This window comes from Coregonus clupeaformis, chromosome 14, assembly GCF_020615455.1.
Source record: "Coregonus clupeaformis isolate EN_2021a chromosome 14, ASM2061545v1, whole genome shotgun sequence".
Classification (NCBI taxonomy): Eukaryota; Metazoa; Chordata; class Actinopteri; order Salmoniformes; family Salmonidae; genus Coregonus; species Coregonus clupeaformis.
This window is the reverse complement of record NC_059205.1, coordinates 12,231,888-12,250,196: the sequence shown is the minus strand read 5'-3', so window position 1 is coordinate 12,250,196 and position 18,309 is coordinate 12,231,888. Positions and strand designations below refer to the sequence as shown.

Here is an 18,309-nt window from a genome sequence, read left to right as displayed (position 1 = left end):
GCCCAAGTCCATAGACCCCACAGTTCCAAGAACAATACTTACCTTGCAGGCCTGAAATGTCAGAACTCGTACAAGGAACCGCAAGCCCAAAACAACAGAACACCTGTCGTGACTCTGTAAAGCGCACGCGCACAATGAACCAAGGCAGCCCGCGTGCTGCCACAGCAGCCCAAGGCTCAAACCCACAAGGAAACTGTGGTAACCCGGACAAAACGCTGCCTAACATTGACCACGGAGGCCCAAGTCCATAGACCCTCGTGCATAGCCGCAGGAAAAAAAATTGGGGGTGGGGGTGCTGCTATTCTGTCACCGACGGGACAGTCAGCTAATACAGGACTAGTAAAAGGCCCAGTGCACTACTTTTGTGAAGATAAAAATATATATAATTATTATTCTGATTTTTCAAGGGGTGCTGCAGCACCCTCAGCACCCCTACTTCCTGCAGCTATGCCCTCGCGGTTCCAAAAAGTCTCACACAGAGACCCAAGGAGTCTGGAATGCCAGAACTCACACAAGGAACCAAAACAACAGGGCACCTGCTGTGACACTTTGGAGTCTAATAGCACGTGGAAATCCCCAACACGCTTGGCTGACGCCAAGGCCATGAGCAGGGTAGTCTTGTAGGAAAGGACCTTCAGGTCTACAGACTCCACTGGTTAAAAAGGAGGCTTACTCAATGTGGAACCGCACCACCAGTGGATGGGACCCCGGGGTAGAGCCGTCAATCCCTACATGACACGCCAAAATGGCTGGCATATAAACTTGAATATGGAAAAAGAAAGCCCCTGCTCAAAAATCTCTTGCAAGAACATCAGAAACTCCTTTAACCTGACACCAAACCTCAAACACGCGCCACTTATATGTATACAACCCTCTCCTAGAGGTCGCATATGCCGACTGTAGTCATAATCACGTTTGAGGGTGAACCCCTAGTCCTCAAATTCAACCTTTCAGGAGCCAAACCGACAGATCAATGTCTGTGGTCGTGGGTGCCAAATTCTCCCATGCACCTGCGACAATAGATCTTGACGACACGGAACCCCTCCACGGGTCCCCGCCTAACAGGCGGATGATCTCCGGGAATCAGGGTTGTCTGGGCCAACGGGGAGCCACCAGAATCTGAATGAGTTTCCACCCCAAGCAAGCAAGACAGCACTCGTATCTTTACTTTTTATTGTGAAACCACATGCCCTAGGGCATGGTCAGAGGTTCACACTCGGCTGGTTAGGCTTTTTGAACTTCCTCCTACCATTGGCCATCTTATTCAAGCAACGGAGTGCTGGCTACACAAGCAGAGCACAAAGTAGTTTGCTTTTAGCAAACACAAAAATTGATACCAAGACCCAAAACTCACAACATCTAGGTGGACGAGTCTATCCCCACTAACAGACACCTAAGACGGCGCCGAATCTCGTAGCCTTCATGTGCTTGAAAAATTGTAAATTGCGTGACACGTTCTTCCTTCAGGCGAGCTGAAGAGCGAAGAATTTAGGAAATGTTTGCGAGCCCCGGTATTATAGCCAGGAAGGCGGGGCTTCCGAGGGCAGGCTCGGCATCTATTGGCCCGTTGGGCGTGATTTCAATTTGTTCAGGTGAATAGGATTGGTCGTTGACCCCACATAGTTGTTATACCGAGTGACCGACTGAAAGGGAACCGGAAACTTTGAGTATTTCTGCTTTCTTTTATGGCAGACATAAGGAATAAAACATTTGGTTGAGTACCAGAGGAGGCTGGTGGCAAGATCTATAGGAGGACGGGTTCATTGTAATGGCTGGAATGGAATCAAACACATAAAACATTTTAGTCATTTAGCAGATGCTCTTATCCAGTTAGTGAGCGCATGCATTTTTTTCTCTCATACTGGCCTCCCGTGGGAATTGAACCCACAACCCTGGCGTTGCAACGCCATGCTCTATCAACTGAGCTACACGGGGCCGCTGTTCCAATCATTCCATTCCAGCCATTACAATGAGCCAGTCCTCCTATAGCTCCTCCCACCAGCCTCCACGGTTGAGCACTGTAGTTGAAATCTGTCCCATTCTTTCTCCCAAAGCTCGGAAGGTAGCTACAAATAAATACTCAGCCTCCGACAAAGTCTATAGTTCTTCATTTTCGGACAGATATAGAAATAATAAATAAACTGTACACAAAGCATTGTGAGGAAAAGATACAAAACAATCCATGGTAGACAGAGAGCATAACTGAATCCTCATGTGAAAATACTGTCATAACAACGGCTGGTGAAGACATTTTGCATGACAGCTGAGGAAGACAGAAAGGCTTGCTTGAGTTCTGAACTCTTTGTGCTCCTTAACTACTGTGTGCATGGCACTGGTGTCTCCCCACCATATCTAGTATACAATCTATGAGGAAAGTAAACTTATGCAAATATAAGGCTCCAGAAAGTCACATTTCTGGATCTTTCGTAAAAACACAAAAACACATTTCCTCCACGGTGTAGGTTCAAAAGTTTGTGTTTCGTCCACAGATTAGCTTATTTTAGATAATTGAATACTTTCCTTATGAATCAGCCAATGTCATGCATCTTTATCAAAACATTTTGCAGTTACAAAAAAAGGTTTAATTCCATAACACAAGTCCCCCAATTTAGCTTCAGTGGTCCAGTCTGTGCTATGCATCAATTGGAATAATCAAGCCACATAATATCAGAATACGGAATACTAATGTGGATTAGTCAACAGAGTTACATCACACTCGACTGTCCTTGAAGCACGGACTTATAAAAGTACTGTAGAAAGTGCTTTGGTTTCTTTACAAATTCAATCAATCTAAATGTCCAACCATTCAAACATTAAGACAAGTACACTTATCAGTAGATTATTGTTCTGAAACAGAAAACCTATGGGGTAGAAAGGGTACACAGGGAGGGTGACATGATCAACATTGCTGTCAGTCAGTCATTGGTGGAAATTAGCCAGGGGCAAAATGGAAATTACAGTACGAGTTGTGTCATGCTTGCTTGGCACTTGTACTGTCATTGGCGATGTCCCCGTGAAAAGCAGAATATTGACCAATGACAAAAGGAAAAGGGAGTCAAACTTCCGGCACAGAAAACTGGCCCATGGCCAACGGTCTTTTTTTTTTTTTTACAGTTACAATTGCGCTTGAGTGGCACATCATTCACACATCTCTGAAATAGTTTGGCAAATATTACATCATTTTCTTCACAAACCAAGATAACATATGTAAATGCTACCAATGTATCTTTTTTTAATAGTTCAACTGGTTGACAGTGTGACCAGATGATGGTACCTGAAGTTAGTAGGAAACGTGAGACCTGTACTGTAACAACAATAACAGACTTGAAAAGACATTGTAGAGTTTGGCTCATTGTCCTGTGTGGCTCACTAGGTAGAGCATGGCCCTTGCAACCCCAGGGTTGTGGGTTCGATTCCCACAGGAACCAGTATGAAAATGTATGCACTCACCACTGTAAGTCGCTCTAGATAAGAGCGTCTGTTAAATGACGCAAATGTGTTTATGGATTGCCTCAAGCCCTTTCAAGCAGGATGGGGATTGGCTGTGAGTGAAATTGTGGAGGCAGACTGATGCCATAAAAAAGGTTAAGGATAAAGCAGTATGCATACACTTTGAGGGACTTCAAATAGGAAACAAATCTTAACTGAATTGCTTGTTTTGGATACCCCTGCCTACAACAGCAACACAGCTAAAACCAATCCATTTAACATTCCTATAGTCAATTTACTGTAGGTATGGGCATTTTGAATGTCTTGAATTGCAGTACACGTTCAGACTTTAATTCCGATATTCAACACTGGGAGGTGCCAGGTGCACACCGCATAGCTTTTGGTTACTTATATGACCCTATTAGGACTGGCTCAGGGTTGGTTTTGTTGGTTTACACGTAACAGTTCAGGTTAGGACTGTGGAAGGAAGAACTGACCCTAAATCAGTTGTTAAGAGTGTGACTGATGAGAGACCCCCAGCGAGGCACCCAGTTGCTGTTACAACAGAGGTACCCAAAAAGTATTGTGCTACAATTAAACATTCTCTTCCTCAAGCCATTCTGAGGTCCTGCTCTGTACTTTGTCCTTTGTAGGTCAAATTTGGTAAGGTCTGCAGTTTACCGGTTTAAACCACTTTCTGCACTAGTTTAAAATGACTTAAATGAAAGACAAAACGACCAACAGTTGAAAAGGCAGGCAAATATTGCCATTGGCCAAGTCCCTGTTTATTAATCTGTTTGGTATAATGTGTCAAAAGCCTTTGTGGTGTTTGTTGTTACTAAGTTCATCGCTTCGTCAATTGTTTCAAGCGGTCATAAGTAGTGAAAAGGAAGACGTGTTCCGCAAAACTCCTCGCTCTTTTGTCGTAGGTTGACTGGCAAAACAGAAAGGTTGGTTTTCTCAGTGTCTCTGAGAAACATAAGCCGAACACAACACATGTCCAACTCAGAGACGTATCGGTAAAACACAAAAGACCAGCTCAAAAACACAGTTTCCTGTTCTCCGCAACCGAACAAGAAGGAACAGTGGGGCTCTCCTCTCTCCAGTACAAGTTGATTGCTGTGTAAGTGCAGATTTCCTGAACGCACCCCCTCTACGTTCTCTACCCCAGCTTTGTCCTGCCATTCAGTCCAAGGAAGCCAGAGATGGGGGTTGAAGGGGTCAGGGGTGAGGTGCAGAAATTCAACAAAAAAACAAAAACAAAAAAATTACATTGCACTGATGTTATGTACCTAGCTTGAAGCGCCTCACACCGGCGTTACCTTCTTGGTCATGTTCTCTGTCTTCGGCGGCCTCTCTTTCCGGGTCAGAGTCTGTGGACAAAGTCCTGCCACCAAGATTGAGGACAGAGGTGGCCATTTTGGAGAGTACTTGCAAGTGTGGGTGAGCAGTGGCAGACACGGAATGGAGTCTGCTGTCCGGGTCAGTCCTAGAAGGCTCCATCCCAGTGCTACTGTACCCCTCCTCTTCCGGAGGGCTCTCTGTGTCGGACTCGCCCTCCTCCTCCTCTAGGGTCAGCTCAAACTGGAACTTGTCTCCTGTGGAGGATCCACCTCCACCCCCTCCGGCCCCCATGGCTCCCCCAGACAGGCCCACCTTATCCTGGGCCTCGGGGGTGGGCGAGGGGCTGTGGGGGATCATGCTCTGGTACCACTCGCGATTGTCCTCCAGCGTGTCTAGGATGTCCTGGGCATCAGGGTGGACCAGGTCTGCCCACGTCTCCCACAGAGGGTGGACGATGTAGTCTATGAAGCCCACCTGTAGTGGAAGAGGAGTATAGTCATTGACATATTAGTAAAAGAGGCAGAATTTTAAAGCCCAGACTGTGTGTTTGTAGAGGAGGTGAAAAATCTGTCGATGTGCCCTTGAGCGAGGCACTTAACCCTAATTGCTCCAGGGTCACTGTCAGTAATGGCTGATCCCTGGCCGTGACCCCACTCTCCGAGGGTGTCTCAGGATATGCAAAAAAACTAATTTCCAATTCACACGAGTATAATACACACTTGTACATGTAAGAATCCACATTATTATAACTATTATAATTATTATTGTGTGTGTGTCTCTCCTCTGCATGTGTACATTATGTGGGCATACTGTACTGTATGTGTCTTAGTGCCTGTGTGTGCAATAACTGTACCTGGTTCTTCTCGATGGAGGCGTTGTGTTTGTCACACATGGGGCTGATCTCCATGCCCTTGTCCCTTTCCCTGTCCCCCTGGGTGAAGAACTCCACCATGATGCGGTCAGTCCACTGGCGGTAGACCTCCAGGGGCTTGGTCGGGTTACTAAGGTCTGCACAGTGAACCATGTTCTGGAGGACCTAGAGAAACCAAAAACAGTTCTTATTGAGCATCAAGGAAATTAAATGACCATACAATCATATGACAATAATATGGTCCCAATGGTTCTGTTGGCTGAAGCAGGGTGCTGTCAGTCAAAACCAGTGTTTTCAGTTCAATTCCTAAATATGCCACATACACTGAATTAATGTGGTAATTGTACGAAGCTTTGGATGAGATTCAGAATAAATTAGAGGAAAAACAAAAAGAAATGGAGAAACTTATTCAAGAAAGATCAAGTGTAATATATTATAAAAAATAAAGCAAACTGGATCGAATATGGGGAAAAATACACCACATTTTTTAAAATCTTCAACATAGAAATGCTACCAAAAATAATTTACTGAAACTGGTTACAAATGACGGAGTCACCCATGATTCACCAAATTATATTTTGAAGGAGGAAGCAAAGTACTTTAAGCATATTTTTTCGTTTCAGTCGCCTCTATCTCCTCTAACTGAAGCTAATTGTAGGGATTTTTTTTCTATTGATAATGTAAAATTAACAGCCATACATAAATACTCATGTGAAGGTGAAATGACAGAGGAGGAACTTCTGAATACAATTAAAGACTTTAAGTCCGGGAAAATTCCAGGGTAGGATGGCATACCAGTCGAGGTATAACAAACCTTTTTTGATATACTCAGAGGACCGTTATTAGCATGTTTTAACCACTCCTATGTAAATGGTAGATTATCAGACACTCAAGAAGAAGGTCTGAATTTCATTATTACTGAAACAGGATACTGTCACGCCCTGGCTCTGGGGACTCTTAAATGTTGAGCCAGGGTGTGGATTTTCTATGTTTAGTTTTCATTGTGTTTGTTCTAGATAGTTTAGATCCATGTTGGCCAGGGTGGTTCCCAATCAGAGACTGCTGTAGCTCGTTGTCTCTGATTGGGGACCATACTTAGGCAGCCTGTTTGGCACTAGTTTAGTGTGGGATCTTGTTCCGTAAGGTTTTGTGTATAACCTAGGACTTCACGTATCGTTTGGTTTGTTGTTTTGTTCGTGTTGTGTACTGAAATAAAATGTGCGCTTATCACGCTGCGCCTTGGTCCGTGTCTTCCGGTAACGATCGTAACAGATACAAGTGAGAAATATAAAGAGCCAGTCCATTAACAAATTTGGAGGACCCTTACACTTCAGTGTTGTGATGCAAAAATTCTAGCAAAATGTATAGCGCATAGAATAAAAAAGGTATTGTCGGACATTATTCATTCTAATCAGACAGGTTTTTTACATGGACGATACATTGGAGATAATATAAGGCAAGTACTGGAAACAATAGAACACTATGAAAAATCTGGGAAACCAGGCCTGCTATTCATAGCAGACTTTGAAAAGGCATTTGATCAAGTACGACTGGAGTTTATATATAAATGCCTGGAGCATTTCAATTTTGGAGAATCTCTTATAAAATGGGTTAAAATCATGTATAGTAACCCTAGGTGTAAAATAGTAAATAATGGCTATTTCTCAGAAAGTTTTAAACTTTCAAGAGGAGTAAAACAAGGTTGTCCACTATCGGCATATCTATTTATTATGGCCATCGAAATGTTAGCTATTAAAATCAGATCCAACAATGATATCAAGGGATTAGAAATCCAGGGCTTAAAAACAAAGGTGTCATTGTTCTCTGATGATTCATGTTTTCTTTTAAATCCACAACTTGAATCCCTCCACAGCCTCATAGAGGATCTAGATACATTTTCTAACCTCTCTGGATTACAACCAAATTATGATAAATGTACTATATTACGTATTGGATCACTAAAAAATACAATTTTTACATTACCATGTAGTTTACCAATAAAATGGTCTGATGGTGATGTGGATATACTCTGAATACATATCCCAAATGAAATAAATGATCTCACTACAATACATTTTAATAGAAAGTTAGCAAGATCTTGCTACCATGGAAAGGTAAATACCTGTCTATTTGTGGAAAATCACCCTGATTAACTCTTTAGTATTATCCCAGTTTACCTATTTGCTTATGGTCTTGCCTATGCCTAGCGAACAGTTGTTTAAAATTATATGAGAAAAAAATATTCCATTTTATTTGGAACGGCAAGCCAGACAAAATTAGACGGGCCTATTTATATCATGAATATGAATTCGGAGGACAGAAATTATTAAATATGAAAGCATTAGACCTATCACTAAAAGCTTCAGTCATACAAAAGTTTTACTAAAATCTGCACTGGTTCTCTAGCAAATTAGTAAGATTGTCTCACCCCATGTTCAAGAATGGCCTTTTCCCCTTTATTCAGATTACAACCTCTCACTTTCAGTTATTTGAAAAGGAAATAATCTCCCAAATATCACTATTTCTAAAACAAGCCATAGAAAGTTGGTTGCAATTTCAATTTAATCCTCCAGAAACGACAGAACAAATAATGCAACAAATATTGTGGTTAAACTGAAATATAGTAATTGATTAAAAAAATTTTTTTTTGAAGAAATAAAAAAAAAAGGTGAAATCTTCGTAAATGATATTATATGTAGGACTGGTGGAGTTATGTCGCACATGCGGCTAACAAAAACACAAAATTCTAGGCAGAGTTACAAAGAAAAAGCCATGTCTCAGACTGGCCAATAAAAGATGGGCAGTCTGAGATATGGCTTTTTCTTTGCAACTCTGCCTAGAAGGTCAGCATCCCGGAGTCGCCTCGTCACTGTTGACGTTGAGACTGGTGTTTTGCGGGTTCTATTTAATGACGCTGCCAGTTGAGGACCTGTGAGGCGTCTGTTTCTCAAACTAGACACTCTAAGTATTTGTCCTCTTGCTCAGTTGTGCACCGGGGCCTCCCACTCCTCTTTCTATTCTGGTTAGAGCCAGTTTGCGCTGTTCTGTGAAGGGAGTAGTACACAGCGTTGTACGAGATCTTCAGTTTCTTTGCAATTTCTCTCATGGAATAGCCTTCATTTCTCAGAACATGAATAGACTGACGAGTTTCAGAAGAACGTTTTTTGTTTCTGGCCATTTTGAGCCTGTAATCGAACCCACAATTGCTGATGCTCCAGATACTCAACTAGTCTCAAGAAGGCCAGTTTTATTGCTTCTTTAATCAGCACAACAGTTTTCAGCTGTGCTAACATAATTGCAAAAGGGTTTTCTAATGATCAATTAGCCTTTTATAAAATGATAAATTTGGATTAGCAAACACAACGTGCCATTGGAACACAGGACTGATGGTTGCTGATAATGGGCCTCTGTACGCCTATGTAGATATTCCATAAAAAATCAGCCGTTTCCAGCTACAATAGCCATTTACAACAAACAATGTCTACACTGTATTTCTGATCAATTTGATGTTTTTTTAATGGACACAAAAATTGCTTTTCTTTCGAAAACAAGGACATTTCTAAGTGACCCCAAACTTTTGAAAGGTAGTGTATATATATATTTGCGAGAGAAAAAAACATATGGGAAATTGGAAGTGATGCAGACAATTACATTGATGGAAGTTACAATCTATCTGCAATATTCGCTTTGGATGACAGTGTCAGACAAATTGCCATATCATCATCTAATTCACATCGGTTATACTGAATATGAATCCCTTCTATGAGAGTGAATTTTATCATTCTGTGAGTCTTACCTGGATACGATCTCCATAGTTGTCTAGTAGAAGTACTCCTAGACTGGTCACCTTCTTGGTCTCCACCATGGTCTTCAGATCAGCCAGCAGGTTCATGTGTTTGGACATGTCTGTGGCTAACACCATGTCTATGACCATCTTGCGTAGGGACTGTCTCTGTTTCTTGCTGAGGTTCTGGAAGATGTCACAGTTGTCCTCCTGCAGCAGCTTGAAGCCCACGGCCAGGTGGTGGTTCTCCAGGACCGACACGTCGTTGTACATCAGGGCCAGCTCTGAGTCTGGATGGACACACAGGAGAGGAACAGTGCTTACACACAAGGATAGACATTCTACAGCAGGGGTCTCAAACTGGCGGTGTGTGGGCCAGATGCGGCCCATGAGACAGTTTAATGTGGACACACAACCACAAAGGATTCCAAGATTTTAAACATCTCCGTCCTAGTGCCCAGGGGGATATGTGAACTCACTGGTGTTGATGAGGAACTGGTTGGACACCCCCGGGTGGTCCACATCATGTATAGCACTTGCAAACAGAGCAGCTAGGATCTCCAAGTCAGTGAACACAGCCTGTAGAGATGGGAGGAACACAGGGATGTTAATGCAGATAAATATTGTACAGCAGCGGTCACCAACCGGTCGCTCGACTGGTCGATCTCCATGGCATTCCTAGTCGATCGGCAAACATGTCTGTAAAAAACAACAACAATGAAGCCTTACGGTCCCTTTTTTGTTTTGTCTTGCGTTGTTGGCGTTAGGTGCACCTGATTCAGCTGCACGCCGGGTAGGCGACATGTTCCCATTTTGAAACATTTCATGTGTCTGAAGGTACAAACTGTGCCTTCCCGGCGGGCCTGGAGAGCAAATCAAGTGCACTATAGGCCTACCGCTGGCCAATTGGATGGCTCAGATTACAGTGTCTGCAGTAATGTAACAGGCGTAAAAGAAAGCAGCAGCAAAGTTGATACTGTGAGATTTCAAAACTTTTAAAACCATGACTAGAGAGAGACTGTCAATGAACACAGCAAAGAGCTGCTGTTTTTTATGAGTGAGTTCATGTTTAAGTTCTTACTCAGCACTGTTTATTCAACACTTTTATAGGCTATTAAAATGTGCGTTCTTCCTACTTCCACTCGCACTACAACCAACACTGCAGCTGTAATGAATGAGTAGGAAAGTGTATTGATAGGCTTGTGTTATTATTAGCGGCTTGGGTCTTTTTTAATATAGAGAAATATTTAACTTTCTCTGTTCCTAGGAGTAACAACATTAATTTGTGCATGAGGCAGAAATAATACGGTGTGACTTGAGTTTAACTATTAGCTGGAAGACGGTGTCCCTTTTTGGTCATTGTAAGCAGAGGAAAGGGAGAGCGAAGGGACGTTGAGAGGCGGACCCTCAGTCTGCTGTTCTCTCCCTCTGCTGAGACTGACCATCAGATGCAGGCACCACCAGCCCAGTAAAATAAATAAAAAAGCACATTATTTAAATGTATGCTCACTCAGCTGTGCTTCACAAGTAATACATCAACTGATCTATTACCGGTGTGATCATATAGCCCACCTTAAATGGTCCGAACAACAATGTATTGGCAGGGCAATTCAAGCAAAGCCAATATGCGGTGATAATGTATTGGGCCTATAGCCTACTGCACAAACCTAATTGTTACATTACTGTTTTTAATAGGTTAATGTTGCATAGGCGTAGGTTTTTTAAGTCCTGTTAAAAAAAATCTTAGCGGTAGATCTCGGCTTGCATTTTGACTCAGAAAGTGATCTTGACTCAGAAAAGGTTGGTGACCACTGTTGTACAGTATGTGTGTGAGAATGTGGTCGGACTTGTGCATAGGCGCAACAACAATATGGGACAGGGGGGACACATGTCCCCCCAATTTTCAAAACACCTCAATTGGTCCACTTTCATTAATTTATTTTTATTCTAATGCCCATAACTTTGAAGTTATTCGATGTAGTGTACAGCCCTACAGTAGGTGTACTGTTTTGAACATTACAATGCATTGTCGTATACTTAAGCAATAAGGCCCGAGGGGGTGTGGTATATGGCCAATATACCACGGCTAAGGGCTGTTCTTATGCATGACGCAACACGGAGTGCCTGGATACAGCTCTTAGCCGTGGCATTTTGGCAATATACCACAAACCGGAGGTGCCTTTTTGCTATTATAAACTGGTTGGCAACTTAATTAGAGCAGTAAAAATAAATGTTTTGTCATACCCGTGGTATACGGTCTGATATACCACGGCTTTCGGCCAATCGGCTTTCAGGGCTCGAACCACCCAGTTTATAATTTTATTTTTTTTACAGTAAAAAACAAAACAAAAAACAGTATTGTCAAAAAAGAAAACAAAAATAACCTGTAACAATGATGCAATTGTACATTTGAAATGTGTAATAAAAATATTTTTAAAACAAAACAAAAATACAGTACTGTCAGTTTTTAGCTAAAACATTGTATTGTATTGACATACCTCCAGGGCGGGCGTGGAGAGGAGGACGTGGGTGGACTGGACCACGTCTGCAGCGTGGATGTTGTTGTGGTAGGCCACGTCGTGGTGGTAGTGGTCCTCCAGGGTCATCATAAAGGTGATGAAGGTGTCTGCAGGGATCTTGAATGACTTCAGCAGCTCTCGCTCCTATATGGAAAACAGAGGGATAAAATACATATAAGATTTTCATAATTTTTTTGCAGTGACTTGTTTAGCCATGTAAGAGGGCCCATTTAGAAGAGGACTCATTTGGAAACATGCGGATGACATACCTGGAAAATTGAATAAATCGCCACCGTCAGTGGACGATTCCCAGAATATTCAGATATTTTGAAAATATCCACACCCCATCGGTTTATATCTTCCAACTGCTGCCAGATGGAAAAACATTTCAGTTAGAAAAAACAGCAGATCCTTTAACTCCAAAACGTGCTGGGGACTATTAGATCCAAAGAGTGACAGAACTTGTGGCAGAACAGAACCCTAAAAGTGAGGTACTTTCTAATAGTTAAATCGTCCGAAAATAAGGGATGTGTAGACTACCTTGGAGAGAAAGCCCTCCTGAGTGGAAGCGACCCCAAAGCGGGGGATGCTGGAGGGGGCCACACTAGGGATGATTCTGGGCTTCTTCACCCCCACGATCTGGGACATGGGGCGCTTCTTATTGTCCATCTTCTCCTTCTTCTCCTTGGTGGGCGGAGACATGATCTCCATGTCATGTTGCTTTTCTGTGTTACAGACAGACACAGAGCATTATTCCACAGTTATTCCACAGTTATTCCACAGTTATTCCACAGTTATTCCACAGTAATACCAATAGAGTTCAGAAGGGTTGTCTATTGAAACCAGTGCTGGTGACCCTTTACACTGAGTTGAAGTTGCACAGATATCATGTAGTTACCTGGTTTCGTATTGTCTTGGTGTAATCACATGTAATGTTACAGGCTTTGGTTTCTCCATTTATATTTTGAGGTTGGACGTTAGGGGGAAGGTGTTTTAGCTGTGCAAGCTCAGGTGCTATTTAAGAGTGGCTGGCCCAGTGCTCCGCTGGTCTTGAGAGACGTGGAGGGTTAACACCTTTAGTTGGCTCTCCCTATTTGATTTCTAGACAAACAATCCTTTATCTGATCTTCCCTGTTTTTATTTTGCTCCACTTTGTGGTTTGGTTCCTGTCTTTAAGTTTGGTTTGGGTTTTTATTTTGGTTGCCTCTTCTCAGCCATATTTAGTGGGTGCTCATGGTGGGTGTCTTTTAGGTCCCACTTGTTGTTGCTAGTCAACTTTCAGTGCACTCCCCCATGAGTGTCTTTCAGAGCCCCTCCTAAAACCCCACCTGTTTCATTTTGGTTGTTAGTTTCCCTTTCTGTTTGAGCGACAATTTTAGTTTTTCTTGCTGGGGAACATAACAGTAACTATACAATAAGTATACATTAGAAACGATTAGGTTCACATTACAGTACATACATATGGTAGATGTCTCTACTAAGACAGTCAGACAGTGAAGGGTGGTGGAGAGAGAGACGTACCTAGGAAGGTGCTGGAGATGAACTCTGACACCTGGTTCCCTGATCTGCTGGTCTCTGATAGCTGAGTGAGCTCTCTGTTCAGCATCCTTTTGAACTGGTGAGACAAACAACAACAAACTGCATCACTCAGACTGTCACAATATAGTCTCTACTGTAGAGCTCAAATAAAAGATCCCAGATATGTTCCATATGCACAAAAAGCGTATTTCTCTCATATTTTCTGCACAAATTTGTTTACATCCCTGTTAGTGGGCATTTCTCCTTTGCCAAAATAATCCATCCAACTGACAGATGTGGCATTTCAAGAAGCTGACTAAACAGCATGATCATTACACAGGTGCACCTTGTGCTGGGGACAATAAAAGGCCACATTAAAATGTACAGTTTTGTCACACAACACAATGCCACATATGTCTAAAATGTTGAGGGAGCGTGCAATTGGCATGCTGACTGCAGGAATGTCCACCAGAGCTGTTGACAGATAATTTAATGTTCATTTCTCTACCATAAGCTGCCTCCAACGTCGTTTGAGAGAATTTGGCAGTACGTCTAAACGGCCTCACAACCGCAGACCACGTGTAACCACACCAGCCCAGGACCTCCACATCAGGCTTCTTCACCTGCGGGATTGTCTGAGACCAGACGCCCAGACAACTGATGAAACTGAGGAGTATTTCTGTTTGTAATAAAGCCCTTTTGTGGGGAAAAGCTCATTCTGATTGGCTGAGCCTGGCTCCCCAGTGGGTGGGCCTGGCTCCCAAGTGGGTGGGCCATGTACACACAGGCACACATACTTCTTGCACACACACAAAGATGAATGGACACATATCTGAACACACACTTTATGGACTCACTCTTACACACATGCACAAGCACTACTGACACACACACACACACGTGCACGCTGCAAAAACAGCATCACTTCCCAACTAATTGCAAATAACTCTGCAAAGGACAGACACCTACCTGTATTACACATTAATTCACCAAGCAACACGTGCATCCCATCCCATCCCATCCCGTCTTACCTGAATGTACATCCTCGACACAGAGAACAAGTAATTGAAAGAGAACAAGTAAATGACTTCGAGCATTTCAGCACTAAATAAAGCATGGGGTCGAAAAAAAAGAGAAAAAGAGCAGAGTCCTTCCTGTAGCTACTGCGCTGAGTTTACATCCCGTACTGTGTTCCTGTCCTGCTTGCCTGAGTTCCTTAATTCCACTGCAAGCAGACAGTCAACACGCAGTGCACTAGGAAGGTTTTATCCACACACTCTACTCCTGCCGCTTGCGCTCCTCTCTCCCTCAGCTGCACTGTTCTGCCTGCTGCTCCGTGTGTAAACAGAGCGCAGCACACGCTACTCCCAACTCTAGAGAACAGCACACGCTACACCACCACGTGTGTGCCTGGCATGTGTGTGTGGTGTGTGCATCCAGGGAGAGACTGTGTGTGGTGTGTGTGTGTGTTTACCCAGCGCACATGGCTCTTGCGTGGGGAGGCTAATCATGGAATCACACAAGCTATAAACTCCAGTCTGGAGAAATAAGGAGGGGAGAGGGGGATGAGGATTGATGGATGGAGGGGGGGGTGGGGGGTGGAGTTTTATACACAGCTCCAACTCCATCATTTTTCTGCACATTAGATACTGGGAGTTGAGGGAAGGGTGTGTGTCTACCGATGCATACATGCAACCATCCCATTCATTCATATGGAACGAGCTCCAAACGTCAGAAAGGATTGGCGATTTCATTCATATTTCCTAATCGCTGATGAATGGGATGGTTGCACTGTATTAGTGGCCTTTCACATTTGTCCAATCAGGATCAGCACAAAACGCGTTTGCAGAGAGACACGGTCGCTGGCTTAGTGGGCTCTTTTTAATTTGGGAGACCACCGAAAGTGCATTGGCCAAAATATACATATTGTATTTATTTATTGCTCACTTTGACATAACAGTGAACTAATAATATCCCTTTTGTTTTAATGGAGAAGGGAAAGGTAACTTGTTTTGGCTAAACAATTAGGAAATTAGATTAAATCAAAGTCTGAAAGAGAGTCTTTATAGATATTGTGCAGCTACAGAAAATTTTATAAAAATTCCCTGTAGATTCATTTGGCTAAGTCATGATGCATACAGAGTTCTACATCGCAGTCATTCTTGACAACTCTTCATAAAGCCAAGATGGCGCTGACTCAATGGTGGGCCTTGGGCTTTTGTATTGTACCTCCTTTAAGTCCATCATAGTGAATTAACTCAAACTGAACAAATACTGATGTATGACATTAGTAGCTTCAGCCTTACCATTAAAGTCAACGGTACAAGTGAGTCATGAAAGCTCCCATTGTTATGAGTGTGTGTATGAGTGTGTGTGTGTTTGTGACCGTACCTTGTTGGAGGCCATCTCGCTGACAGAGTGGCGTGTCTTCAGAGTATCCAGCTGCTCCAGACACCAGTCCAGCTCATCCAGAGTCTCCACAGCCAGCTGCTGAAATGGCTCCTCTGTCATACCCACACAAGGACAACACACAATGCGATGAGCACACAATTTAATGTTCTTTTAACATTCAACATTCAACATTCATTCAATAATTAATTATTCAATCTAGAAGTCCCCTTTGCTGTTTATATCGATGGTTACATCATCAGTTCGGTTTAAAATCAGATTGAATGTAATCCTAATCTTACCCTAATTGCTAAATGGCTGAATGAAATGTGTGTATTTTTGCTTGCCTGTGTATTTTTTTGTGTAGCATAGAACTCAACCAAGCAAACCCTTTTCAAACACTCACCTGCTAAGCTTGTTTTGAACATGGACGGTGGATTACTGCCCGTTCTCCTGTGGACACACAGACATCCCAGTTTGAGTAAAATGTATATCTATGTACTGTATATCTATTGTTCACTTCATCATTACAGTCAACAGATTTGGAGGGGCACGTGGGTTTGGGAATGAGTGGTGTAGACTTAACTTACTTGCTGGGTTGACGATCTTGCTGATGGGTCAAAACGGCGAAGTTGCTTCTTACCGTCCTCAAGCTGGCAAGTACCTACAAGAACGGACAAGATTAACATACATCCTCTTTACTGCCTCATTGTGATAGTCGAGGCCCTTCATGTATGAATAAAAACATTTAGAATATGTATATGCATACTCCGTGAAGTGTTACAATGTAACATTTTACACCACAAAAGGGCTACGCATACATTGCAATGAAGTACAAACCCTGTGTTTGCCTTGCAGCATTGCGTTGCAGAGGCAGTTGCAGTGTGTTCTGTGTGGTGCATACGTTGGATTTATCGAACGTATGCGTCAAACTGTATGCCTAAACGGGTTGACAGAAATGGTAGCAGAAGGTGAATGTTTAACTTTTGCACACATATCTAGATGATGCTGCATACTATTTTGCGCAATGACACAGTCGGTGTGTTCAAAGCGTCACTGACACAGTTGGTGTGTTCAAAGCGTAACTGCCTCTGCAATGCAATGCTGCAAGGCAAACGCAGCGTTCCATTGGAAATGAATGTACTTCTGGTGTACCAAAATGCAATAACGCTGTCGGTTTGATCGAGGCATTAGTGTTAAATAGTGGCTTGCAATAGTTCATTTTCAACAGGTTTACTAAACAAGCGAGCACTTGCAGTGCCCCTGAGACATCATAATTACAGGCTAATGTGGTTAGAAGAGGGAGCCTCCTCGCTCCAATACGTCACACATGTCAGAGTCTGGGCACCAATATTAAATCGTGAGTCAGCACATAAAAAAATACGGTATCTGGTTTCCCGGCCGGGGTGGATTTTTTATCAGTCAGGAGCCGTATCGAGGAACGCCATATTGGATTCCTCGCTTGTTTAGTAAAGTGAGTGCAGCTGTGACGCATGTCCTCCGTCACAGGCCAGGATGCCGCGATGTGCCAGCAGCATGCCAAAGGCTGTTTCGGTGGCCCTCTACTAGTGTCACTGGTGTCACTATAGTGACAGCCGTGACTTCACTGGCCCACTGGCAACAACCTTTTGTAGGTCTCTTTAAAAAAAAAAAGGCTAACATTACTCAGAATCAGTTAGTGTTCAGTTACATTATTTATTCCTTGTTGTGTTGGTGTGCTTAATGAAGGTGAAGTTACATAACCACTGGACAGATTAGAGGGCACGTTACAAATAACAGGGAGAATTTGGCTTGGCAAACCAGAGAGTGCTTAAAGAGCAGTGGGACAGATTCTAACCCATGCTGGCAGCAATACATTGTACAGTACATGTGCTCCAGAGGCAGTGGCCTAGACCACCCTTGGCCAATTCGTTAATCATTTGTTCAGCTGAAAAACACAGGAAAGGGAAGAATATTTCAAAAACTAACCTGTGCAAATGGTGTCACAATCATGTCTTCTCCATGTCTATAATGGGGGAAAAACAAAGATAAAAAAAAAAGTACAGTAATAGAAACAGTGAAAAAATTGCAACCATTTAGTGTGCATACAATATTTAGCCTAAATCCAACATGACTACTATGGTATTAATGTCTACTGTGCACATTACACATTTGCATTGAATGATAATCATTAATCAAGACAGTTGATCAGTGTTTGTGAAAAAACACTTCAACAACCTGCAGATTGACATCAAAGCAAAGAATCCAACAAAAAAAGGTAGACCAGACAGTGTGAAATTGAGGTCAAACAAAGGATGACATGCACTGTACATTATAGGAACCGTGAGGTAGGGAGAAATGAAAGTCCAACTGGTAAAGTTACAGGGCTGGGGTTATGCTAGCGTCTTTTTCTTGAAGCTTCACATGCAAAAGAAAAACAACTTTCCTTGGGGTCACAGGAAAAACCTGGGGGAGGG

At 42.8% G+C, this 18,309-nt stretch overlaps 1 protein-coding gene across 1 annotated transcript; it reads right to left on the bottom strand.

The window, feature by feature from the left end:
* Positions 1 to 1,935: 1,935 nt before the first annotated feature.
* LOC121580767 (cAMP-specific 3',5'-cyclic phosphodiesterase 4D) lies at positions 1,936 to 17,937 on the bottom strand. The gene is made up of 12 exons (XM_041895793.2): positions 17,822 to 17,937; positions 16,444 to 16,517; positions 16,260 to 16,306; positions 15,857 to 15,969; positions 13,469 to 13,562; positions 12,488 to 12,672; positions 12,217 to 12,315; positions 11,927 to 12,091; positions 9,908 to 10,007; positions 9,441 to 9,718; positions 5,627 to 5,809; positions 1,936 to 5,247 (listed from the first exon to the last, which is right to left on the bottom strand). The coding sequence occupies exons 1-12, from the start codon at positions 17,843 to 17,845 to the stop codon at positions 4,714 to 4,716; spliced, it is 1,896 nt and encodes a 631-aa protein (XP_041751727.1). The 5' UTR covers positions 17,846 to 17,937; the 3' UTR covers positions 1,936 to 4,713.
* Between the last annotated feature and the right edge of the window lie 372 nt (positions 17,938 to 18,309).

Excerpts from the sequence above, each read along its gene's own strand:
- LOC121580767 (XM_041895793.2), bottom strand. The coding sequence starts at position 17,845 with ATGATTGTGACACCATTTGCACAG. Across the intron at positions 16,307-16,443 it reads CAAGATCGTCAACCCAGCAA|GAGAACGGGCAGTAATCCAC; the intron begins GTAAGTTAAGTC and ends GTGTGTCCACAG. Across the intron at positions 9,719-9,907 it reads CCAGTTCCTCATCAACACCA|ACTCAGAGCTGGCCCTGATG; the intron begins GTGAGTTCACAT and ends GTGTCCATCCAG.